We start from the raw sequence: 26,802 nt of genomic DNA, 5'->3' as shown, positions 1-26,802 counted from the left end.
GAGAAATATATATATATATATATATATATATATATATATATATGTCTCTCATGTAATTTTGATAATAAATGTAATCGATAATAAATAAATAATAAATATTTTTTGTTTTTGTTTTATTTATTTTATTTTTTATTTGTTTCTTAAAATAAATATAATTATTTTATTTTTAACACAGTTTTTCTATAGTGTAAATATTGTTATTAATTTAAAATTGTTTGTTAATTGAAAATTAAGTTAAAATTATTATTTTTTATTCTTATCAGTTATTTGAAAATAAATATTGTGATGAATAATTTTATAGATGTTGAACATTTAGATTGTAATTTGATTATTTTTATTGTTATTTAAATTATATTTTGTACATTCATTTAAACGATGGAAAAAAATTCAAAAATTCTTTTTAATTTTCTAGTTCTTGATGCGATTTATGTATTTTTTAAAATTGATAAAATCATTGCTTGTGAATGTAATTTACTTGTTTGTTGGTATAACTAAATACTTGAGTAAATTTTTATTTTTTTTAGATATGTTTAGATGAAAAAAATAATAGATAATATTATAAAAGGATATTTTTATAATTTTATCCTTATATATTATAAAATATATTATAAAAATAATATTGAAATATAATAAAGTGATATTTTCTTTTTATTTTCCATCCAATGATGGAGGAAAAAAAATATTTAGTGGGTCTCGTCTCTCGTCCACTTTTTTATATGATCCATTTTTTCCCTTTTAATTTTCACTTCAACCAAATAATAGAAAGTAGCTACTTTTTTTTCTAATTTTTTTCTTTCTGTTTTCTTCTTTCTATTTTCTCTTCAAACTAATTAACAAACTAACACACCTAAAGAAGTTTAACCTGCACATCAAATATCACATCTTTAAAACTGTTATTCAATTATTTATTTTCTTAAAATTATATAAATATAAACATTGGATTGAATTATATTTAGAGTAAAGTATCGTTTTTGTCCCCAACGTTTGGGGTAAATTTTAAAGTTGTTCTTAACGTTTCAATCGTCCTATTTAAGTCCTTAATGTTTCAAAACTGACTCAATGTTGTCCTGTCGTTAGGGATCCGTTAACAGAATTGACGGCGGGATAAAATTGAGACGATTTTCAAACGTTAGGGACTTAAATAGGATGAAAACGTTAGGGACAAAAATGATATATAGAAATAAATTTTAATTTTATCCTTCAATAATATCAATTTTTTACTAGACATAGTATTTAATTATTTTTTAATCACATCTAAGTAAATTACACTTAATCATATTACTTTCATTTTAAATAAATTAATTTTTTTATAATTTTACTCTTAAAGATTTTTAGTTATCATGAAATATTTGTAGAATGACTAATATATAAACTTTTAGAAAAAAATTAATATATATAAAATAAAATATAAATTATACTTTTTGTCTCTAATGTATCAAAATTCTTTAAAATTATAAAAAATTATTTTAAATGAAAGAAATGTGATTAAGTGTAATTTATTTAGATGTAATTAAAAAAATAATTGAATACTATGTACAGTAAACAAAATTAATATTATTGAAAAATAAAATAAAATAAAATTTATTTTTATGTATCGTTTTTGTCCCTGATGTTTTCGTCCTATTTAAGTCCTTAATGTTTCAAAATCGTCTCAATTTTGTCCCGCCGTTAATTCTATTAACGGATCCCTAACGGAGGATAATATTGAGTCAATTTTGAAACGTTAGGAATTTAAATAGGACGATTGAAACGTTAGGGACAATTTTAAAACTTACCCCAAACATTAAGGACAAAAACTATACTTTACTCTTATATTTAACTTTTTATTGGTAATATCAATTAAAATATATATTAAGCTCACCTCAGCTAATGAGAGAAAGTTTTATTGTTGTTATATATATAATCATGACATACTTTTAATAATATTAATTAATGACTTTAAAAAGTTGACATCAATAATATATTTTGAAAGGCTACCTAAAATTGTCTTAGGGTGATGTGACCAACATTAAATTAAATTAAGAATACAAAGAATTAGGCTACTAGGGGTGGAGAAGGTGAGACTTTTATTTGAAGTGAGATATAGCACCTTCTATAGTTCTATTTGACCCTTTCCATTTGTTGAAAGTTGAATGTGGAAACTTAGAAACTTGAATTTAGAATTGAGAATTCAAGGACACATAAGCGCGTTTGAGCAACCATTATAAACGTGTCCTGTTATGCACCATGCCCTTTTCTCCTTCCGGTTGTTAAGACTTTCCATTACTTATTTATTAGGTTGTTAGTTGATACCCGCGTAGTGCACAAGTTGGATGGAATGGATATCTATACCGTTACAAATGCCATTGTATCCCGTAGGGGTGACAAAGCGGATCAATCTGTCTCGTCCACCTCTAGTCTACTAAAATGATATAAAATGAATTTGTTGTTTTGACTTGTCAAAGGATACATTAGCAAGATGGTAAATTGCCCCATCTTCTCTTTCTATTTTTTTAAATCGTTTATATTAATACAATAATAAATTATTTTTATGGTATATTTTACTATGATATTTAAATTGTTTAATTTATTTTTAAAGATAAAAAATAAAATGTTTAAAACAAAAAATAAAATATTTAAAATTTATTAAATATTATCTATTTACCTTTTTTAATAAGTTAGACACAATCTCAAAGATACCGTAGCATTCACTATAATAAATATACATCAACAGTAATAATAAAACTAAAGTCATAATCTTCTTTCGGTTTATTTGTGAATTAATTGAGGTTCACTTAATGCTGCTGTTAAGTATTCACCAAATTTTTTATTCCTTAAGAAATTTAGATTCATTTAGTTTCGTTTCGTTTGAATTTGTTGAACTTATTCACGTATAGTTATTTAGTTAGTTTTTGTTCAAATCTGAACTAATTTTGTTCATTTGTGAATTACTGAGGTTCACTTGATGCTACTGCTAAGTATTGACCAAACTTTTTATTTTTTAAGAAATTTCGATTCATTTCTTAGTTTAATTTAGGTTCATTGGTTTTGTTTCAATTGAATTTCTTCTCTCCATCTTTTGCTTCGACTTCTTCTTCTTTTTCATCTTTTTTTTCTTCATCTTCTCTTTCTTATTTCATTTTTCCAAAATTCTTCCTGATTTACTATTTTCATAGGAATAAAACTAAGAAGAAGAAACACGAAGAAGAAGGAGGAGTAACACAAAGAAAAAGGAAGAGGAATGCGAAGAATGAGAAGGAGAAACGCAAAGAAGTAGAAGAAAAAAGAGAAGAAAAATGCAGAAACGTTTACATAGTTGGAGCGTTTATTCATGCTCCACCAATAAAACTATTTTTGTTGGATTTAGACAAACTTAGTTAAATTTGGTTGAAAAAAAAAACTTGAATGTGTAATAGCTCTCTTTTTTTTGTTTCCTACCATGTTTCAGTGCAGCAAACCAAAGACTAATTCGTTGTGGATTAGAACTCCATTTAAGAATTTGTCGTTGACAAATAAATTAGCCAACATTTATTTAAATAGATTAATAAGCTAATCACTAGACTAATTCAACTTAGTTATAAACATACACAATTTAATAAACAATAGCCTCACAAGATTTTTTTGTCGTATACAATACGCACACCCATTCATACATGCAACACACTATACATACTACATTATAAGTTGGGGGTGACTAAGAAAGTAAGAAGAATTAATAGTCAAAATCGTTCCTGAAAGATACCCGAATCTTCATTTTGGTTCTCGAAAGATATAATTAATCGAAATCGTCATCAAAAGATACACGACTTGGTCACATTAGTTCTTCTGTCAATTAGATGATGACGTGTCACGTGGCGCATGATGACGTGTCACGTGGCGCATGATGACGTGGTGGGTAGATGTCACGTGTCACAAGATGATCGGTTGACGCATCAGATTAGTGACACGTGTCATCACTTGACATGTAAAAAAGTTATTTATAATTAAAATAGTCCTTAAAAGTTCAGAGGTAAGTCATGTTCATCCCTAAAATTTTAAAAATTAATCAAATTAGTCCTTATATAATTTTTTTTATTTTTTCTTGATAATATGAAATTTAAAATATTTTTTGATACTACTAATTTTAATAGAAATGTAATTGACAAACAAAATATACATTTCAATTTTGAGTATATATATATTCCAGCAAAATGTGATAATGTAAGAAAAAGGTTTTAGAATAGAAAAGAATAAGAGAGATTTTGAGAAGAATTAAAGGAGAGAGATAATTTTATTGAAAAAAATTTTAAGAAGAAAAGATACAATTACTAATTTTTTGTTTGTCAATTACATTTCTATTAAAATTAGTAGTATTGTAATACCCTAACTTTTAGCACGTCATGATCGTACCAAAAGTAAGGCATTACGGACCTGATTTCCTTTATTATAAATTTATTATTGAGCCTTTAGGTCGATATCACGTTTCAGTTTTTGAGAAAAATTCAGAAAAAAAACTTGTTTTTACTAACTAAAATCATATATCAAAAGATATTCAAACACTAATATTCACATAATTACTAATAATAATAAGCGCTATACAAATAAATTCAATATAAAACTTGAATATAATTCCTATCCATCTGTATAAAATAAAATCTAAATAACAAAGGCGAGGGAATTCTATGAAAGTAACTCAACTCATAACTTAACTCAAATAAAACTAATAATCGTCCGCAGTTTCAAACTGAGTCTTCAAACCTATGTCACTGAAAGGGTGAAAGATTTTGGGGTGAGAACAAACTACACGTTCTCAACAGGGAATGAGAATGTCGTAAAAGTAATTTTAAAATAAAGTGCAAATAATTAACTTTACTCAATAAAACTATATTTTTTTTATCAAACCCTTTGAAAATACTCTTGGTTCTACTTTAGCTAACTAATTACCTCTTTTTAAAATCTCTAAACTCAAAACAAATTTTAAATATAAAACTTGTCATACTACCTGTCTCTCAATCACATAGTTAATCCTCAGTCAAATGTCAATTCGTAATCACTTTAATACATTCACAAACAAATAGTACAATCAAGAGATTCAATTCAATGTACAAGCAAGTCACAACAAGGCAAACAGCACAATCACAAAGAAATAAGATAAGCAAGCGCAATCAAATGCAAATATGCAAACAACATGATGCATGTCTATCCCTAACGCAGGCCATGAGCTCATGTGTCGGTTGCCTACCCGCTCCAGACATTACCCGGGCACGAGTCCCAGATATGATTTTCCATATGCATACAGTGTGCTTATAAGTCGTACTGCTAGACCGCATACAGTGTGACTTCCAAATCAATAAGCGTACATCTGAAAAACAGTTCTCAGTGTGTGGGTGTCTCCACTTTACATTTGGCACTAAGGCCCATATAATGTCACATCTGCTCTCCTGTGGCAGTCATTTCATTAATTAATATATTCCTTTAATCTTTGTTCTCTGCTCTCCTGTGACAGAAATCCTTTTAGTTAATATATTATTTAATTTTTATTCTCTACTCTCCTGTGGTAGAGATTCCTTTAATTATCTTTCTTTCCTTTACTTTTCGTTCTTCTTCTTCTTTTCTTTCTTATCAACCCGAACTCAAAACATAACTTAAAGCAAAATCCCTTCTCAAAAGACTGAGTTTAATACATTATACTATTTTTAATAAATCGGTTTGAAAACAAAACTCTTTTCGTAATATATCGAAAAAAAAACAAGTAATATTCTTAGATTAGATTTGTTTTTTAAATAATACTTTAAATAAAGTTTTAGAGTTTTATAAAAATTTGGCAGCATTTTCTTTACAATCCGGTCTTTGCCACCCTTCAAGAGTCCCAACCTAACCACTTTTCAAACCCTTTTCAAAACATTTTCAAGTAATAAATTATTTTCAATATTCACACCGTTCAAAATATCAAATATAATAAAATCATTTTCTTTAAAGCTAAGCCTCTTTCTATTCGAATAAAATTAGCCTGTTTCAAATCTTTTTCTTTTGAAATTAAAGGAAATTTATTTCTTCATTCAGACTTTACAAATCCTTCCGACCATACTCGTTTAACATTTAATATTAACCAAAATCACCTTCTTGCGTATTTTTACCAGCCCTTCATCAACACATATTCACCATCATACTAATACCAAAATCAGTTACCATCCACTTCCATAACCATAAAGCATCAAACACAGTCTTAATTCAAATCCAATTCATAAACTCAAATCACATTTCAATTTAACAAGCAACACCAAATTGATCAACACTCACAATTACAGCCAATTCTCATCAATTAGGCACACAAAACACGTGTAAATTATTTGCAATTACTCAATAAGTTTTTTGGCATTTTTAAATTAAAAACTTGTAATTTTAAAAACGAAACCCCTACCTTTATACGAAATCAGAATCAACAAAAATTTTAGAAAAACTTTTTGACTGAGCTACTGAAGAAGAAAACGTCAAAAGTCATCTATGTCTCCTAGAACTTCAATTGGCCGAATTCAAGAAAAAGAGGAGCTACGTCACTGTCAATTTTTACTGAACAAAAATAATGCCAATGTGTAAAAGAGAAGGATACAAACACTTATCAAATTAGATTTTTAATTGGAGTTACGAATCTCAAAAAATCAAGAGCCGAAAAGTTGGAGGTTGCATGGTTTCTCGTTCTTCTCACTCACAACATACTCTCTCTTTTCTTTCAAGTTCAATTCGGTGATGTATAAGGGAAAAGAAAGATAATTAGGGATGATGGTGATTAATAAAGATTTGTGATTGTAAAGCATTAATAGGTGTCATTGATTATACATGTATAAACTATATACATACATGCAAGCCATGTTTCAATCTCTTCTCATTGATTCCCTTTTAAAGGCTTAATGGTAATGTCACAGTTATATATATATATATATATATATATGGAACTAAGGTAATGAATATAATAGATGGTGATTTGGTGGCATGGGTGTTATATATTTATATATACATATAAGCTATATTTTCTTTCTTCTACTACCTAATGGCTTCGGCCAATTTCTTCCTTCTTTTCTTTTTTTTTTCTTTTTTCTTTTTAACTTTAATAATAATAATAATAATAATAATAATAATAATAATAATAATAATAATAAAAATCAATTTAATATTTGTCTAATTAAAATATTTTTTTAAATAATTTAAATTTATTAAAATAAATAATAATTAAATTAAATTTTAATAATCATAAAATTCTATTTAATTATTTTTATTAAAAATATTTTTTTTAAAAAATTATATCTCAATATAATATAATAATTTATAAATAGTTAATTATTTAATTTTAAAAAATATGGGTTTTACAAGTATTAAAAAATAATTTAAATTTAATATTATAAAAAAAATTATATAAGAACTAATTTGATTAATTTTTAAAATTTTAGGGATGAAAATAACTTACATCTAAACTTTTAAGGACTATTTTGATTATAAATAACTTTTTTAAATGTCAAGTGACAGGTGACACGTCACGTGTCACTGTCCTGACACGTCAACCAATCATCTTGTGACACGTGGCATCAGCCCACCACGTCATCATGTGCCACGTGGCACTTAACGTGACACGTCATCATCCAACTGATAGAAGGACTAACGTGATCAAGTCGTAGATTTCGATTAATTTTATCTTTCAAGAACTAAAATGAAGATCGAGTATTTTTTAGAGACGATTTTGACTATTAACTCAAATAAGAATTGGTGTAGCTCTTTAGGAAACAAACATATTTGCCATTACTATACATGCCACTACAACGCGCTACATTGTCAGAACTCTTCTGAACGACCCAACTTGTCACTTGTGACACTGATTGGACTGGGCTCATTGTAGTTGGGCTGGGCTCATTGGGATTGGGCTTTTGGCCCAATGGATACCTTGGTACAAACCAAAAAAAGAGAGAATTATTTGTGTAAACTCAATAAATTCAAGCTTTTTAACCCCCGTCCAAAAAAGAAAAGCTTTTTAAATTATGGAGAAATAAAACACAAAAATGTTCAAGTTTTCATGGGCCACCACAGTTTTCAATTTCAATTTCAATTTGAAGTTATCAGCGCCACTTCCATTTCCACACTCCGCTTCGCCACTGCCATTTCAGGCAGGCACTCCGCCATGAAAAGGACTCCAACCTTTCATGGTTCTCGCGATTAGGGCACACTGAAGTAGACGAGGAACAAGAAGAAGGATCTTGAGTTCTGGAAACCGTGAAAGTCCTCCTCTTCTACCATGGATTCTGGTTCTCCTCGCAATCGCATTGATCAGGTCCTCCCCAAATTTCACTCCCAACCCTTAACAACGCCGTTCATACTCATTTTTGTTCTTTCTTCGCATTTCACTCTGAAAAGAACGAAAAATAACTACTAGAATCTGATTTGTTTTGTTTCTTGCATATCACCGAAAATCTTTCATTTTCCTTTGGTAATTAGCGAAAACAGTTTTTGTTTCCCTTATGCCTAGTTTGTTTCTTGAGCATGACTTACGATGGTTATTGCTTTTTTTTTTTTGGTTTGGTTTGAATTTAGAGAATCTATGGATTGTTCTGTTTCTCACTGGTATTGGTGACTGAGTTTTTGCATGATACAGTTTTATCCTTCGAAGAAAAGGAAAGCGGCTGCGGTGTCGCCTGCTTCTATGCCTGGGAGATCTGAGAAAGGTGCAAAGCATCATGGGGTTGATGGGTCTCCTAGTGCCAAAGGAACTTTGGACAGTTACTTGGTTTCTTCACAAGATGATTGCCATGCTGCCAGGCTGTCCAATGTGGCCACCCCGGTTGGGGAGTCTTTGGTTAGGCAGCATTCGGTTAAGAGAAATTTAGCTTTAGATGTTAGTAGTTGTATTGATTATGAGCAAAGTAAGCTGCCTGTTTTGTCGGCCCAAGGGAATGAGCTGGCACAAGCTTTGCCTTCAGGACTAATGGATGAATCATCGAAGGTGAGTTCCATGGTGGTTGGAGACCCTGGCCAGGAAAAAGGATGGAGTGGTATGGCAATGGGTGTGCCAAACTCGGATGCCAAACGATTTGCGGCAGAGTTTCTGTCCTTGTATTGCAGGTACATTCCTTTATAATTTTGACCAATTAGATCATGTTGGCTCTGTCATGATTGGTAGGGTCATCTGTTTGCACTTTGCTGTGGATATGTGCAAGCATGGGTTTTGTTGTTGTAGGTTTTTCTACTACCTCTATTTTATTTATTTATTTTAAACTATCAATTCCTGCTTCTTATATAATTTGAACTATGCTGCTTGCAGTGGAGTAGACCAGATTCGTTTGTCGTCGGAAATGAAAGAAGATGCTCATACCAGACATTGTTCTCTTACATTAGTAGATAAAAATATTAGTTTGGCGGAGAAGTGTGAGGACCCCACTAGTGAGCCACATTTTGGTAGTGAAAACATCTCTAGTGATGATATTCCTAAAGAAATCTGTTCTGGTGTTGTTGGTAGTGACCCGAGCCTTCGAAAATGTACCCATACACCTACTTCAAGTATGAATCCTGCTGAATTTAATACGCCAGGATCCTTGGTTGTCAAAGCATGTGTCAAGGAGACTCCAAAGTCAACACGTGGAAGCTCAAGTTTTTCACCTGGCTCAGCTTTTTGGAATGAAGCGATTCAAGTTGCCGATGGTTTGTGTGTTCCTGTGACTCATGATTCTTCTATTGTTATGCACAAGATTAATGTGGTGGATGAGCAACATGAAATGGAGAATTCATCTAATTTACAAAGTCATGATGGAAAGCTGAGGGAAGTAATGGATCAATGCAAGAGCAGATTTTGGAAGGGGGAAGCAGGGATGCACACCAAAGATTCCAAGAAAGAAGTCTCTGTTCTTCCTGTGAAGCATTTTGATTTTTCATTAGAGGATAATATTTTGGGTGAAAGTACCCTGCAAGATCGTGGTGTTGGTAATCTGACTAATGTTACTTGTGAGGGTGGTAGACAGTATGAGTGTGGTTCTGTAACAGATCATAGATATCAAAAGATTGATGAAGGGAAGGAGAAGCCTTTAGTAGATGCAGTATGCAAAAGAATGAATTTTTCAAGTCAGGATAATATTAGTATGACATTTAATTCACCCCTCAATGAGGTTGCGATGGCAGTTAATACACATAAATCTGATGAAGCTTGTACTCCGTCGAGTAGTCTGTCGTTTAAGAATCATTTAGAGCTAAACAGCTGGCTTCCACCTGAAATATGCAGTATATATAGAAAGAAAGGAATCTCAAAGCTTTATGAATGGCAGGTTAGTTGCCTTTTATATGAAGTTGCTCCTTAAGTATTATAACAATTTGCTACACTTTATTTTTTCTATAAAACTGATTTTATGCTCTTCTATCCAAATGTATTGCACTACTGGGTACTGGCTGCTATTTGTTTTACTTTTTTTTCCCATTTCTTTCTTTCTATTAATGTATCTTAACTTTTGTTCAAGTTGTTGGCTTAGTGTTTAGTGGGTTCTGATTTTACACCAAAAGTATCCACCCTTTCTAAGCTTGCTCTATCCACCCTGTCTAAGCTGCTCTAACGATGTGCAAATTTCCCGTTAGTCATATTGTTTGGTTATTATTGTGACATAATTTATGATATATGTGGTTAATGGATGTTTTCTTTTGATAGGAATTAATGATGTTCAAATTTGTAACTAGTCGTGCCTCTTTTTTGGTACCAGGGGAAAATACTTGGTACTTGTTATCCATGAAATAAACATAATTTGGTATATATATTTATGTGATTAACCAGGTGTAAAAACAGTGTAAATTTAGTTGGATATGAGAACTTCTTGAAATATGGCTGTGTTTAACATTATGATCTGATCTTAAAAATTATTTACTTCAAAAACCTTTTGTTCTGGCATATATAAGTTTATTGGAACTTTCTATTTATCTTTCTATCTATTAGGTTGACTGTCTTCGGGTGGATGGTGTCCTTCAGAGAAGAAATCTTGTATATTGTGCTTCTACAAGGTACTCTCTTATGCAACTGGATATTTCTGTAAAACGTGTCTGGAAGGAACAGATAATTTGGATAGTATTGGAAAACAATTATATCAGGACAGAGAGCATGCAAAAGTATCTATAGTGAGTGCTTGTTTGTGTGTATTGTACTTGTGCGAGCACACAGGCTCAATAACGGGAAATACCCAAGTAGTTACTTAATCAGCCATAACTAGGGTATACAACCATGCAGAATTAACATAGTTGCACTTCCTCAATGTGGGATCTTACAGCACCCTGTTATATTTATGCCCTATTCATTTATGTAAAGGGTTTAATGATAATGTGCCAAGGGTCACGAATTTGAGGAACGTGTTTGCATTTGTTCCGTCTTCCACCTTCAGGATTTCATTAGATAGAATGCTATTCTTGAGTTTGGTCAGAAATACTAAGATCACTTACAGCCTTATACTTTTGTAATGACATCTGGAAAAAGAAGCATATTTAATCAATAAATGTTTTATTTCATATTATATTACTTTTCTTGTATCGTCCTTATGGGAGAGTCAAGGGAAGATCTAAATAAGAAGTTGGAGTTATGGAGAGAAGCTCTAGAAGTGTATGGTCTGCGCATAAGCCGTAGCAAGACGGAATATATGGAATGTAAGTTCAGTCTGAGAAGGGAAAACTCCAATATAGAGGTGAAAATTGGAGAGAACATCCTACGAAAAGTTAAAAGTTTTAAGTATCTTGGGTGCATCATACAGGATAATGGAGAGATTGAACATTATGTAAATCATAGGATCCAAGCAGGTTGGTCAAAATGGCGGAGTGCATCTGGTTTTATATGCGACAAAAAAGTGCCTTTAAAACTTAAAGGTAAATTCTATCGCACCGCTATAAGACCGGCTATGCTGTATGGTACGGAGTGTTGGGCGGCTAAAGAGGAGCACGAACATAAGCTGAGTGTGGCAGAGATGAAGATGTTGAGATGGATGAGTGGTCATACGCGATTGAATAAAATAAGGAATGAAGATATAAGGGAGAGAGTTGGAGTAGCACCCATTGTGGAAAAGATGGTTGAATCGCGTCTCAGGTGGTTTGGACATGTGAGAAGAAGACCGATAGAACATCCGGTCAGGAGGGTGGATGAGATGGAAGATGGACAAATGGCGAAAAGTAGAGGAAGAGCTAAGAAGATCATCCATGAGGTGGTCAAACGAGATCTACATGTAAACGGTCTCTCTGTAGACATGATACATGACAGAGCACAATAGCGTCGTTTGATTCATGTAGCCGACCTCATTTAGTGGGACAAGGCTTAGTTGTTGTTGTTGTTGTTATATTACTTTTCTTGTGTTGAATGTCTAACTGAATCAATATATTATTTTATACTTCTGTGTATATCATTGCTCAAGATCTATATCATTTCTTCTATACCTGCATCATGTTATTTATCATCTTTTATACTATTGAAATTCCTGTCTATCTATATTTTCCTTTATAAATTTGATTTGTATGTTTTTTTTTTCTCTATATCCTTCTCATTTTACCTTTATATGTCTTCCTTTCGAGGAAAACATGTATGAAATGATTTTCTTGTTGCCACAGTGCTGGTAAGAGTATCGTTGCTGAGATTTTAATGCTGCGGAGGGTGATATCTACTGATAAAATGGCAATACTTGTTCTTCCATATGTGTCAATCTGTGCTGAAAAGGTGCACTTTTTGTTCTCTTCTGTTTAATTTTTTAATTTTTCATTTATTTATATTTTTAAAAATACGATTCAGGTTGTGGATGTGCTTATGAACTTCCATATTTCAACAGCTCAAAATTTACACTTAGATGTCAATTTGGTTCACAGGCAGAACACCTTGAACGTCTTCTTGAGCCACTTGGTAAATATGTTCGTAGTTATTTTGGGAACCAAGGTGGTGGAACACTTCCTAAAGACACTTCTGTGGCTGTTTGCACGATAGAGAAGGCAAACTCCTTAATCAATAGATTATTGGAAGAGGGCCGTTTATCAGAGATGGGAATTATTGTGATAGATGAGTTGCATATGGTATTGTCACTCATTAACTTTTTAGTTACACGTTTAGGAGATGGGAATTCTATTACATGCAAAATGGTACACTTAGACAGTTCTCATAGTGTTTTGTTGCTTATGTCTTTTAACAGGTTGGTGATGCAAATAGAGGTTATCTTCTGGAACTCATGCTGACAAAACTTCGTTATGCGGCAGGAGAAGGTATTTCAAAATCAAGTGAAGGAGAAAGTTCAGGTGGAAGCAGCGACAATTCTGATCCTGCTCAAGGTCTGCAAATTGTTGGAATGAGTGCAACAATGCCAAATGTTGCAGCAGTTGCTGACTGGCTTCAAGTATGGAGTATTTCAAACATTATTTATTTCCATACATAACAAATGCTTCATTAACAAACATAAGAATAGCATGTATTATTTTTTTTTTCCATTTATAACCTAAAATAAGTCCAAAAAGTAGCAATTATTGGACTTCAATCTGTTCAGACATGATCTGCATAACATACATATTGGTATTTATCTTTCAGAAAACTTTGATCCCACCTGATTGTGTTAGGAACCTAGACAATACTAGAGTGCATGGATATAATGAATAAAGGTGGAAATAAATAGAGAATTAGGGAGTTGTTGCCCTGCTGGGGGGAAGATCAGGAGGTGGTGAACTGGGGATTTGCACTGGATTATCTTCCTAAGCATTTTGACGACGATCTTCTTCCTATGTTGATATCACACTAAATTAATATTCTGGTTGTGAAGTAATTCATTTAGGGCATGTTTGGTCTGCGCAAACATTTTCCATTCCATTTTCTAATGTTCTCTGGTTTTAGGTTTGTTTGAAATGAAAAAGTAAAAATAGAAAATAGGATTTTATTGGTTTTCACTTTCTTCCCCACCAAAATGCACTGCTGATGAACATTGACATGAAATTGAAGAAACTCAGCATCAGCAAGGCAAATCCTAAGAGGAATCTATCTTGCAGTTCATGATTTTTAATTCAAAAGACGATATGAAACTTCAGGGAATTCTTTGAATCATAATTTGTAGACTCTATCTGAGGTACAAGTATTACTGTGCTAGATAATTTGGTTTCCTAAATGATAAATGAAGCTTTCAACATTGTCATATTAGTATAAGCACCTTTTCTTCTGGTGATTATCTTTTAATTCGATTGTTGCAAATTTTACCTCAAGGCAGCACTATACCAGACAGAGTTCCGGCCAGTTCCTTTAGAAGAATATATAAAAGTTGGTAATTCCATATATGACAAGAGTATGGAACTTTCTAGAACAATCTCAAAGGCAGCTGATCTTGGTGGTAAAGATCCAGATCATGTTGTTGAGCTTTGTAATGAGGTGGGTACTTTAGAGTCTTAACTGCAATGTATACACTCTGTAGTGAACCCTGAATAATTATCAACAATTAATATGCTTTCAGGTTGTTCAAGAGGGACAATCAGTCTTAATATTTTGCTCTAGTCGAAAGGGTTGTGAATCGACAGCAAGGCATGTTGGAAAGTTCCTTAAAAGCTTTATTGCTAATATTCAGGAGAATGACTGTGAGTTTGCTGATATTACTTCTGCTATCGACTCGTTGAGAAAGTGTCCTGCTGGGTTGGATCCCGTATTAGAGGAAACCCTTCCTTCGGGTGTTGCATTTCACCATGCTGGCCTCACGGTAATTCTTTTATTTCTTCTTTGTTTATAGCTTCTGCTAACATTGTTAGTGCAAACTCAATTTAGTAGAATTCCTCATTTGACCTGAACTTTACGTATGGTATATAGAATGAATTTGTGGCAGAATATTTCACCTATTTCTCAAGTCCTAGACCATTTTCACTGTTCTCAGGTTGAGGAAAGAGAGATAATTGAAACCTGTTACCGAAAAGGACTTTTACGTGTTTTAACTGCCACATCAACCTTAGCGGCAGGGGTTAATCTGCCAGCTAGGAGGGTTATTTTCCGCCAGCCTAGAATTGGTCGTGATTTTATAGATGGGACGAGGTACAAACAGATGGCTGGTCGTGCTGGTCGTACTGGAATTGATACAAAAGGAGAAAGTGTATGCCCTTTTCTGTTACACTTTCAACTATTATATGGGTAGTGTTTGTGTTTTGTTTTTAGGCTGATTGATATATTGTACTTTTATGTATTTTGACTCATTATCATCTTTATTTATTTCTTCTCTTGTTGTACTTAACATATTCAATAATTCCATATGCATATTGTTTGCCTCTACTTGGTTATGCTTTTCACATGCATGTTATAGTTTAATTAATTATAATTTATATGTATGTGGGCATATTCATGTTACATTGATTGCACTGTTTTGTTATACTTAATTGATTAGTTGAATGTGTCAAATGATTTTGATCTTCATAGGTACTTATCTGCAAACCAGAAGAGGTAAAAAGAGTTATGGGGCTTCTTAATGAAAGCTGTCCACCATTACATTCCTGTTTATCTGAAGATGTGAATGGAATGACTCATGCAATCTTAGAAGTTGTGGCTGGTGGAATAGTTCAAACAGCTAGTGATGTTCATCGCTACGTTAGATGTACTCTTTTGAACTCCACAAAACCATTCCAAGATGTGGTAAAGTCTGCACAAGAATCCCTCCGCTGGTTGTGCCAAAGAAAGTTTCTTGAATGGAATGAAGACACTAAACTTTACAGTACAACACCTCTTGGACGTGCATCATTTGGCAGCTCTCTCCCTCCAGAAGAATCACTTGTAAATGTTTCTGTTTACTTTTATTTTCACTGTTCTGTTTGTTCTTTTTGGTTCTTCTTATTCTGGGGATGGCTTAATATTTAGGTGGATAATTTGGGGAAGTTTTAAAAGTTATGTTTATCATTGGCATTAACCTGTTATGTATGGTTGATCTTAGATTGTGCTCGCTGACCTTTCAAGGGCTAGGGAAGGATTTGTCCTCGCATCTGACCTGCACTTAGTTTACTTGGTCACTCCAATCAATGTTGATGTTGAGCCAGATTGGGAATTGTACTATGAGCGATTTGTGAAATTGTCTCCACTTGACCAGGTTGGTTTCTTCTAGAAAATACAGCCATGACATAGTTCATGATGTAACTTCCCATGTTGCTTTTCAGAAAGACTTTTGGAGCTGCTTGGATTTCATCAGATATTCAATATAACCTATCTTTGCAGAAGAAATAAATTTATAGTACGGAAAGTGTCCAAACTATATAAATGAACAATGAAATGGTAAAATTGGAAGTCAGAGCTCTATGTCAGTGTTATTCTAGTACTAGTATGCTGTGCAAAGTGTACTGTTTGAATTGTCTTTAAATGTCAAGGGAGATCAATTTGGAGTAACTTTATGTTTGTAGTTTTGACATAACTGTTCTATGGAAGCTTTAGCATATTTGTAACACCTGTTGATTATCATTGATTTTTTTAATTTTTATTTCATTATTTATTTTACTTTTTGCAGTCAGTTGGTAATCGAGTAGGTGTGACGGAACCATTCTTGATGCGTATGGCACATGGGGCACCTATACGTTCTTATAACAAGTCAAGCGACAGTACAAGAGGGATAAACAATAAACGAGGAAATCAACTCGGGATCTCTGATGCAACTGCACTCTCAGATGATCAAACACTTCGTGTCTGTAGACGATTCTATGTAGCTCTTATTTTGTCGCTGCTAGTTCAGGTGCTTTTTCCTGTTGTGTGGATTAAAATATCACTATTTGTATTTTTTTTCTTTGTTTTTCCAAAGATGGATGCCATTAGGAAAAAAAGATAGAAAAGTAAGAAGCAATCCTTCTCAGTTAGAACAAGAACTCAAGGTGTTAACACAGTACCCTTTTGCATGTCCAATTATGGAAAATTCCTGAAAGTAACAGAGTGGAGAGGATCAAAGAGAAGCCATGAATGTAAATTAGATCCTAAAGGAAGTCAAGGGGTAACGGAAAAAGCAAAGCATTGCTGTTAAGCGAAAGTAAACAATATTTAAAGGATAGTGTCATAAAATTTTGTTCTGCTTACTGTTGTAGTTCTAACAATATTTCAACTTTTGTTTTAACAATTGCTTTAACAATACTTTTCCTCTTTATTTAATCTATAATATTTTTCTAGTGATTAAATCATTCTTTGAATGAATGTGCTTTTTTAAAGGAAACTCCTGTGGGCGAGGTTTGTGAAGCATATAAAGTTGCCAGAGGAATGGTTCAAGCCTTGCAAGAGAATGCTGGAAGGTTTGCATCTATGGTTTCTGCATTCTGTGAGAGGCTTGGCTGGCATGATCTTGAAGGCTTAGTTGCTAAATTTCAGAATCGTGTGTCATTTGGAGTCAGAGCAGAGATTGTAGAGCTTACTGCCATTCCCTATGTTAAAGTAGGTGCAGTCGAATGCTATCACTCTGGCATACTCCATCAAATAGTTTATGTCTTGTTCTTAGTATAGGCTTGTGATAGAGCTCATTGCTTTGCCTTGTTTACCATTCAATTTGTAGGGTTCTCGAGCTAGAGCACTCTATAAAGCAGGTTTACGAACACCTCTTGCAATTGCTGAAGCTTCGGTACCAGAAATAGTTAAGGCGCTTTTTGAATCTTCATCATGGGCAACAGAAGGTCATCTTCAAAAATTTTTATTAGTGAATTTATTTATTTATTTATTTGTTTTTATGTTTAAAAGATTGAGATAACCTTTTTGGTGCTTTATTACATGAAAAATCACATATGGTTAAAATGGCATTAAAATAATTGGATTAACATCTTATATGGACCTCTTGTTTGTCGATATTTCTTGATAACATTTTCAATTGAGTCTGTTAGCACTGCGCTATATTTTTTTATTTCTTTGAGTTTATCTTCAATTCTTGTTATAGTTTCTACTTGACTTTAATTTATTGCTTCAATTCATTCCATAAATCTTTGATGTCTATGGAGACAATCTAGACTCTATTTTGACGAGATTTAATTTTGTTTATTTTGGAAGGCTCTGCGAAACGGAGTTTACAATTTGGTGTGGCGAAGAAGATCAAGAATGGTGCTCGAAAGATTGTTCTTGATAAAGCTGATGAGGCAAGGGTTGCTGCTTTCTCAGCATATAAGTCACTTGGATATGATGTCCCACAGTTTGCTCCTCCCATATTTACTGCTGCTTCTGATTCTACCAAGAAAGAAGCTGGAAGTAACTCTGGAAGTGACACAGCTCACACTAGTCATAGTTTTGTTGATGCAGTCCACAATGATAGTTCTAATGAAGTTGCTTTAGCAAGACAGAGACAAGATTCTGAAAATGATGCTCTAGTTTATCTGAAAGGAAAACCAATCAGTGAGGTTCCATTTAATTTTTCTACTGAAAATTCTGAAGCTCCAGTTATTGGATCTATAAGGAATGAGCCCAATGCTGCTTTTGACCCTACCAAGAATGTAGATCTGCCCACTCTCTCTGATCAGTTACAGAATCCAACTGATACCACCGTCATACATGATGGGTGCCTAGCTCGTGGTTCAGAGGACCAACATCATAGTAGAATTTTAGCAAGTGGAGATATGGAAAGTTCCACCCAGAGAGGTCCCATTAATGCAGGTAGTAGTCCTGGTGGGATTGATTCATTTCTGGATCTATGGGAAACTTTGCCAGAGTTCTACTTTGATATCCACTATATCAAACGATTGGAACTGCACTCTCCTGCTCCTTTTGAAATACATGGCATAGCCATCTGTTGGGAATGCTCTCCTGTATACTACATTAACCTTCCCAGGGATATTTTGTTGTCTACGGGTAAAAGCGATGACAGTTTATCCTTGAGTGCATGCAGTCACAAGCTGAAAGTTTCATCTTCTAATTCTAAGCATGATTTGGAGATTGCCAAGGATAGATGGAGCAGGATTAGTAAAATATTAGGAAAAAGAGATGTCAAAAAGTTCACTTGGAATTTGAAGATTCAAATTCAGGTTTTAAAAAAGCCTGCAGTTTCACTTCAGAGGTTTGGTTGCTCTTACAATCTTGGAAATAATGAAGACTTTGAAATTGTAGATAGTTCATATGTATTGCTACCACGTGTCCTCATTAAAGATGTAATTGACATGTGTATTGTGACTTGGATACTGTGGCCTGATGAAGAGAGGAGCTCAAATCCAAACCTGGAGAAGGTAATGTAAATATTCGAATTGCATGGATACTTGTACATATGTGACTATGTTTTGTGTTATTGTAGGAGATATTAGGTCGTTTAGAGTTAAGTATTTATGTTGATGTTTTAGGAGGTAAAGAAGAGGTTATCCTCTGAGGATGCTGCAGCTGCTAATCAGAGTGGCAGGTGGAAGAATCAGATGCGAAGAGCTGCACATAATGGTTGCTGCCGACGGGTTGCCCAAACAAGAGCATTATGTTCTGTTCTTTGGAAATTACTTGTTTCTGAAGAACTTGTTGAAGTGCTTATGAGAATAGAAATCCCTTTGGTAAGATTTTAAGTAATTTTTTAATTTTAATAATACAGTTTGAGATACGAGAGAATTCAAAGAGAAGAGAGAAAGTTCAGAAATGTGTACTCTGTATTATGATTGAGCTTAGCACTGATCTGTGTTTATATACAATGTGGGATAGGATTCTGCATAAGCTAGTCCAAAGGGCAGAATAGTGCTTTCATACTTAAGTTAGATATGGAAGCTGTAATTAACTTATAACTGTCCTATCCTAGCTGGCTCTACTGTTCTAACTAGCCAACACTTCTCTAGACTTCATTAACTTTATTACTTAATGAAGTGTGTTTTTATTCTGATGTGTGTTGACACTAAAATTAGCAACTTGTTTAATGTAGGATGTATGCATTACAATAAATTATAAATTCATGCATTGCACATTTGATGCATCAAAAAAATTGTAAACTATATCGAACAAGTGCTGGATACATTTAGGGGTTAGGACCTTTCTTGGACATATGCATAGACATGTAAAACTTTCTCATGTAAAGACATCTTGGTCCTTTCTCATGTTGGAAATTTTGTTTTGGTTATATATATTGATATTGAAAATATGAATTCCTTCAGCAAGCAAGACAAAAGATTTTATATAGCTTGTTGATTTTGGATATTTGTATAACTCAAATGTTCATTTATTGGTGTTGTTCTGTCAACGGTGTAGTAAATTTATTCCAATTTGGGTTTTCTGGAAATGCTAACTATGCAATGAACTTATAAACAATTATCAACATGTTAACCAATCTATTCCATTGAAGGCTGAGATTAACTGTATATGAAATTCACTAAATGACTTAAATATTTTAATTTCTTAATTGTATAGTTAACATTTTTGTGTGGTTCTACATGCTGACTCTGATGGACTTTCTCCTTATATTTGGTGAAATATCATATAGAAAGATTAGCATTAGACTTGCATATCCTTGCAGTGTATCATATAAGGTGATTTAGCTGCTAAATACTAAGCCATGAATTAATCTCGTTTTTAATTTGCTTGAAAGCTTAAATAAAAGCCATAAAAGTAAAAAAGGTGATGAAATAGTTGATATTAGCTTTTATTTGGAATATATAAAGGTATGTTGTTTTCAGGCCATTTTGATTATTTGAAGTTGGCAGCAAGATGCTTTTACAAACATTCAATGCAGTGATAAGAAGGATGTTATTTAGAATTTGCTTTATTTTTTCCCCATAAATTTTCTCAATATAAATATTATAAATAATATGTACTGTCACAATTATAAACTAAGACTATGAACAATTATACCAAGTTACCTTGATGTTTGTTTTTATGGTTTTAAGTTCTCAGTTGTTTTATATGTTTACATGCACTGAGTAATGCTACATGGATGCTGCTTTAGGTAAATGTTCTTGCTGACATGGAACTATGGGGAATTGGTGTCGACTTGGAGAGATGCATTCAGGCTCGTAAATTGTTGGTGAAAAGGCTGAAGTATCTTGAAAAGGAAGCTTATAAGCTGGCTGGGATTACATTTTCATTGAACATGCCAGCAGACATTGCAAAGGTGCTCTTTGAACACTTGATGCTGCCTATTCCTGATGGCCGAAATAAGGGGAAAAAACATGCAAGTACTGGAAAGCAATGCTTGGATGCATTAAGGTATTCAGCAAGTTTTTCTTTTTCCTTTTAATTGTTATTAAAAGCAATCTTCCAATAACTTCTAATGCTTTGCTGTTGCTTTTGTTAGTACTTAGTAGGTAGTTTATATAATAAATAAGAATTTAATTTTGATGCATTGTCAATGTAAAGTAATTTTACACGTGCATCCAATTACGTAGCACCATATCAGTAAAAATAATTACCTTTCACATTGACTGCATGAATGGTTATCTAAAAGGATAAATGTGATTGCATGACTGTGTAAAATGCTTTACACTGTCAGTGCATTAAAATTAAACTCAATAAATAAATAGAAGAGCAACAAATACCTTTCCTTGGGTTTGCGAATTTATGTCTATGCCTCCAGTTTCTTATTTAATGATTTTCTTTCCTCTTTTGATTTTCAACCTTACAAAAGGACGTATGAGCTAAGTACTATCGGGCGGACTGTATCTAAATATTAAATAACTAGAGATGAGAAAGATCAAGAGAAATAATACGTGAAAATCTTTAAAATGTTTCAGATTTTGATGGTTTGGCTTAAGTGGGATGGAAGGATGTTATACCGCACAAACATATTTATAGTAGGTTTGGTATGTAGAAGACAAGTTTGATCCATTTAGGTGATTTGGTTATGTTGATATGTTGGTAGCATTTGCTTTTATCATTGAAAATAAATGTTGTGTCTGGAGAATTCTCCATGTGTCTGGATGAAAATTAAGGAGGGGTATTTTCTTTTATTTTTTTAAAAAATCTTATGAAAGATGAACGTTTAGGGAGTCTGTATCTTTTAAAGTAGACACGGTGTGATCAGATGTAATGCATAAGTAAAGAAAATATGTCAATCTTTAACTTGATTTTTCTTAAGGCCCTTATATTTTTACTGAAATTTCAAATAAATTGCTGTAGTTTTAAATTTGTATTCAGGTTCCTACCTTAAATAAAAACAATTCAATTGAGTACCCACAGGGTATTGTTACCAACACTTGAATTAAATAAAATATTCCGTGAAAAGTCATTGATTTTTCATTACCTTCTTCATTCTTGTTCGTACCACCCACCATGTTTCTGCATTCATCATCATCCTCAAACACTCAAACTAGTCATTTATGAAGAAAGTGAAATAGAAGAGCACCTAAATAGAAAGAAGAAAAGCTCCAGAAGCAAACATGGTTTTTTATGATGCTTTACTATGAGGAAAACAAATCTAGACCTTTCTTCAAGGATAGATTGGTTGGTCATTCCCCAGGGCAAAACAACCTTTCTAGAGAGACCTTTTGATCTAGAGAAAATTAAACAGGCTGTTTGGAGCATGGATAAGGATAAGGCACTTGGACTTGATGGTTTCACTCTGTTTTTTCCAAGCGTGTTGGATTGTTATCAAGCATGATCTTTTGAGGTGTTTGAGGAATTTCACAGGAATGGAAATATTAGGAAGAGCATGAATTCCACTTTTGTCACCTTCATTCCTAAGAAGGATAGGTTGATTAGAGTCAAGGACTATCGACCTGTTAGCCTCTTAACCAGCATGTACAAGATCATTAGAAAGGTTTTCCACCCACTTGAGTGAAATGCTTGGAGATGCTATTTTGGACAACCAAAGTGCTTGGCTAGGATGTTGATTTTAATTCGGTGGTGGATGATGAGGAGAAGATCAAAAGAATGTATTCTTTTTAAGTTAGACTTTGAGAAAGCTTCTGACAAGGTTAGCTGGAGCTTCTTGGATAAAGTTCTGCAACAGAAAGGCATTTCTGGATGTCTTACAAGAGATTGTCAATGGCTAGCCAAAGTGATAGTTTTGTGGTGAAAGGGACCTGAGACATGGTGATTGCCTATCCCCCTTTTTGTTCACCTAGTAGTAGATACTCTTGGTCTGCTGATTTTTAGAGCAGAGGCAAGAGGGTTAATAAAAGGTGACAAAGTGGGTTCCGAAGGGGCTGTGATATCCCATTGAGTTTGAACATTTCTAATCTCAGTTTTAGGAATATTATGATGAACCTCCCATATTATTTCCATGAGTTGATTATTTGATTTGTATGTTATTTGATTTATAGTATACCCTATTACATTTACCATGCTGTAGAGACCAGAATTTTTTATTATATGTAGGAGGCTAAATATATAAGTGTTATTTGCACAATCTTTTTGGTACACGGTACACCTTCCAATTTTGGACAATAAATGAACTATAGCCACTATCTCAAAAATAAATGTGTACACTTTAAGGTGTGCAAAAATGTTGTAAATATATTTCCCAATATATCTGTATTTTGATTTAAAATTTCTTTGTATTTCATATTTGCACATTATTCTAGAAAATATGATTATTTTTCAGGCATGTACATCCCATTGTTCCAATCATTAAAGAGCATCGAACAATGGCAAAGCTCTTGAACACTACACTTGGATCAATTTGTTCTCTAGCTAGGCTATCGGTAAGCACACAGAAGTATACATTACATGGGCATTGGCTTCAGACATCTACAGCAACTGGTCGACTTTCAATGGAGGAACCTAATCTTCAGGTATATGTTCTTAATCTGCAAGTTTCCTCTTCTTTTTTTCCCTTTGTTGTTTGCTATATTTAATATTATGGACTGTCTTTATGAACGATGCAGTGTGTTGAACATACAGTAGACTTCAAAATGGAAGAGGATAAAAGCGAAGGAGATGCTGATGAAAATCATTACAGCATTAATGCTCGTGATTTCTTTATTCCTACTCAGGTCTTTAACTTTACCTTGGGTTATGTTTTATTTGCGTTTTGTGTATCTGTGTGTGCCTATTGGGATAAGGCTTTGTTGTTGTCGTTGTTGTGTATGTGTGTGTGATAGGACCTGGGTCTTTATTGAATGCAAGATTAGTTAGTAAATTTCAAGACAAGTGTAGTTTTTCTTTCTATGCTGTGCCCAGTTCTTATGAGTGTTATTAGTGTAGAATGGTTTCCCCAATCTCTGTCATGCCAACCAGCATCGTTAAAAATTAAAATGTGTTTCGATGTTGTACACCTACAATAAGTTCCCTACTGAAATTTGATTCACATTTATAGCAGGACAAACCTCCTTTTTAGTACGACGCTTAACCCCCCGGCGGGGCGGGGGGTTCTCTTCCTATCATCCAAAACTCCCAATGTATATCCGTTGCAGTCTGCTATTCTTCAACAAACCTTATTTGGAACATTTTAAAGTTTAGGAAAGTGTATTTGTGTGATATACTTGAGCGATTGTGTTGTGTTCTTATTTGTTTATTTTGTTTGTTGCAGGACAACTGGTTACTGTTAACAGCAGACTATTCTCAAATAGAATTGAGGGTGATGGCACACTTCTCTAAAGACTCTTCTCTCATTGAGCTTCTCAGTAAGCCTGATGGTGATGCCTTTACAATGATAGCGGCAAGGTGGATTGGGTGTGCAGAGGATTCTGTCAGCTCCAATGAGAGAGATCAGACTAAAAAGATGGTTTATGGAATTCTTTATGGAATGGGTGCCAATAGCCTTGCTGATCACCTTGATTGCACTTCTGATGAAGCTGCAGAAAAGATTAGTTATTTCAAAAGCTCTTTTCCTGGTGTTTCTTCTTGGCTCAATGAAGTTGTTTCATCTTGTCGTCTCAAAGGGTGAGGAGACTTTTTCCCACTTTTGTATATCCTAAATGACATATCCCTTCTGCAATGCTATAATGACTAAGATGAGGTAAGCAATAAGCTTAGGACACCAATTGGTTCAAACAATTATTGATTATGCTTGCGATTAATTTCTGAAAGGTTAAGATGTTTTGTGAATGTTCATGAATAGTTTTATATTTAGGGTGGTTTGGTAAAGTTTATTAGAAATGTGCTTGTGCTTTCCAAAAAAGAATATATATTTTAAAGATAGCTTGTGCTTTTTAAAGTTAAAAATCTAATATAATCTTATATATTAATGAATATCCAGATTTATTCTTACTATTTATTACATTTATGTCTATTAAAGTTATTTTAATTTAAAAGTAAGTTCACTAAATACTATTGTTGTAACTCATGCTTATTGAATGAAAACCACTAATTTTGTTTTATCTAAGAACTTTTAGTTAGCTATATTTGAAAAGCCAAGAAAGATGAGCAACTTTTGAAAGTACAACTTTAGGGTTAAAGTGTGAATAGTACTTTACTCCATCATACCTAGAGGTGGAATTCTAGTTTTATATGGAAGAATAGGGATTAACATTGAATTCTTAATCCTTGATCATATAAACTCTGATAACATATGACATTGTTTTCCAAAAATTTTAGTCTCATGAAATGATGTCTTATCTAACCACACTTTTATTTGTTTTTCTTTGTAGACATAAATTATAGTTTTAGGTATTAGAAAATAGAAACAATTTAATTATTTTAAATGATTTACTGATTTCTGTATCTAACCATAGAGCAAACTAAGCATATTTATGCTAGTATTTTATCGTATAGCTAGCTTTATTTTTCATCAGGAAAAAAAACATAGGATAAACTGCATTCTTTCTAAGCCTGTTACTGTTGGGCTATAACTTTGTGGTTTGCTTCTTCATGCACTATCCAGATATGTCGAGACTCTTAAGGGAAGAAAACGATTTTTGTCTAAAATAAAATTTGGCAACAGTACAGAAAAATCAAAAGCTCAAAGGCAAGCTGTGAATTCCATTTGTCAGGTATAGTTTAAAATTTCAATCCTGGATCCGGAGTCAGATTATGTTTTTTTCAGAGCTCGATGATCTTTGTGTTAATATTTTTTCCCCTGTTCCTCAAGGGATCTGCTGCAGACATAATCAAGATTGCAATGCTAAGAATTTACTCCGTGATTGTCGACGGTGTTGATAGTTCGGATTCTAGTTCTTCTATGGCAACCAAGTTTCACATGCTCAGAGATCGTTGCCGAATTTCATTACAGGTTTATTATTATTATTATTATTATTATTATTATTATTATTATTATTATTATTATTATTATTATTATTATTTCTCTTGTTTACCCCATTGTGTTTTCTTATTTCGATCTTTATTGATTTACAACTAGGTGCATGATGAGTTAGTGCTGGAAGTTGATCCTTCGGTGATAAGGGAAGCTGCCGCGCTGTTAAAGACAAGCATGGAGAATGCAGTCTCACTTCTTGGTATGTGTTTATGCTTTTCTCTTCTTTACTTGGGTAGACGAAAGTTTCTGTTATCATATTGTGAAAATCAAATTCATTCTTTACGATTATCCGTGCGCTGGTGCAGTTCCTCTTCGTGCGAAAGTCCAAGTTGGGAGAACATGGGGATCTTTGGAGGCATTTGCACCGGACAGATAAATTCAAGATAATGCCGAAAATCACATCACTGAATAGTCCATGATGTCAGAAGTATTCAATTATATTGAGCGGCACCTTCATTGTTAAATTTTCAGGGAGGTCTGGAATGGAGGGGGGAATCATCACCCGACCATGGCAGCCAAACAAAAGGCTTATTAATTCTGATGAGGTTTTACTTCTATGTTGCAGATTAAGAGCGAGAAATACTGGCAAGATTTCATATTTCTCACTTCGAAGATAGCAAACGGGTTCCGATGCATCACAAGTGGCGATGCTGCAATTATTCATTAAATAATTTTTCATGTATAGGATGGGAAAAACAAAAAATTTTGTAGAAATCTGTACATAATAGAACGCTCTTGTAAGAAAGAATTGACAATGTGGTCACTCCCCTGTTGTATCCTTATAAGAAAAAATGGCTACAGTTTCATCTCAACAAACAAT

The 26,802-nt window shown here is 33.2% G+C and overlaps 1 protein-coding gene across 2 annotated transcripts; it reads left to right on the top strand.

Moving 5' to 3' along the window:
• The first annotated feature begins 8,022 nt into the window (after positions 1-8,022).
• Positions 8,023-26,798, top strand: LOC112755592 (helicase and polymerase-containing protein TEBICHI). Of its 2 annotated transcripts, none has more exons than XR_003814648.2 (25): positions 8,023-8,275; positions 8,597-9,063; positions 9,263-10,256; positions 10,913-10,977; positions 12,559-12,664; positions 12,811-13,011; positions 13,128-13,328; positions 14,180-14,341; positions 14,424-14,663; positions 14,835-15,047; positions 15,368-15,718; positions 15,876-16,028; positions 16,440-16,661; positions 17,126-17,344; positions 17,463-17,580; positions 17,948-19,110; positions 19,222-19,419; positions 20,796-21,055; positions 23,391-23,580; positions 23,674-23,781; positions 24,318-24,746; positions 25,611-25,719; positions 25,818-25,958; positions 26,085-26,181; positions 26,288-26,798. XR_003814648.2 is itself a non-coding variant. In XM_025803779.3 (25 exons), the coding sequence occupies exons 1-25, from the start codon at positions 8,240-8,242 to the stop codon at positions 26,356-26,358; spliced, it is 6,438 nt and encodes a 2,145-aa protein (XP_025659564.1). In that variant the 5' UTR covers positions 8,023-8,239; the 3' UTR covers positions 26,359-26,798. The 2 variants fall into 2 exon arrangements, 1 of the variants encoding a protein (XP_025659564.1); XM_025803779.3 differs by having other exon boundaries at positions 24,318-24,670.
• Positions 26,799-26,802: the final 4 nt, after the last annotated feature.

The sequence above is a fragment of the Arachis hypogaea genome, chromosome 6 (assembly GCF_003086295.3).
Source record: "Arachis hypogaea cultivar Tifrunner chromosome 6, arahy.Tifrunner.gnm2.J5K5, whole genome shotgun sequence".
Taxonomy (NCBI): Eukaryota; Viridiplantae; Streptophyta; class Magnoliopsida; order Fabales; family Fabaceae; genus Arachis; species Arachis hypogaea.
The sequence above is the reverse complement of the archived record's forward strand: the minus strand, read 5'-3'. Positions and strand labels throughout refer to the sequence as shown.

What these genes read in the sequence shown, in the direction of transcription:
- LOC112755592 (XM_025803779.3), top strand. Translation starts at nt 8,240, where the DNA reads ATGGATTCTGGTTCTCCTCGCAATCGCATTGATCAG. An exon ending in CAATGCTTGGATGCATTAAG is followed by an intron (nt 21,056 to 23,390) that starts GTATTCAGCAAG and finishes ATTATTTTTCAG; the next exon opens with GCATGTACATCCCATTGTTC. An exon ending in TGGAGGAACCTAATCTTCAG is followed by an intron (nt 23,581 to 23,673) that starts GTATATGTTCTT and finishes TGAACGATGCAG; the next exon opens with TGTGTTGAACATACAGTAGA.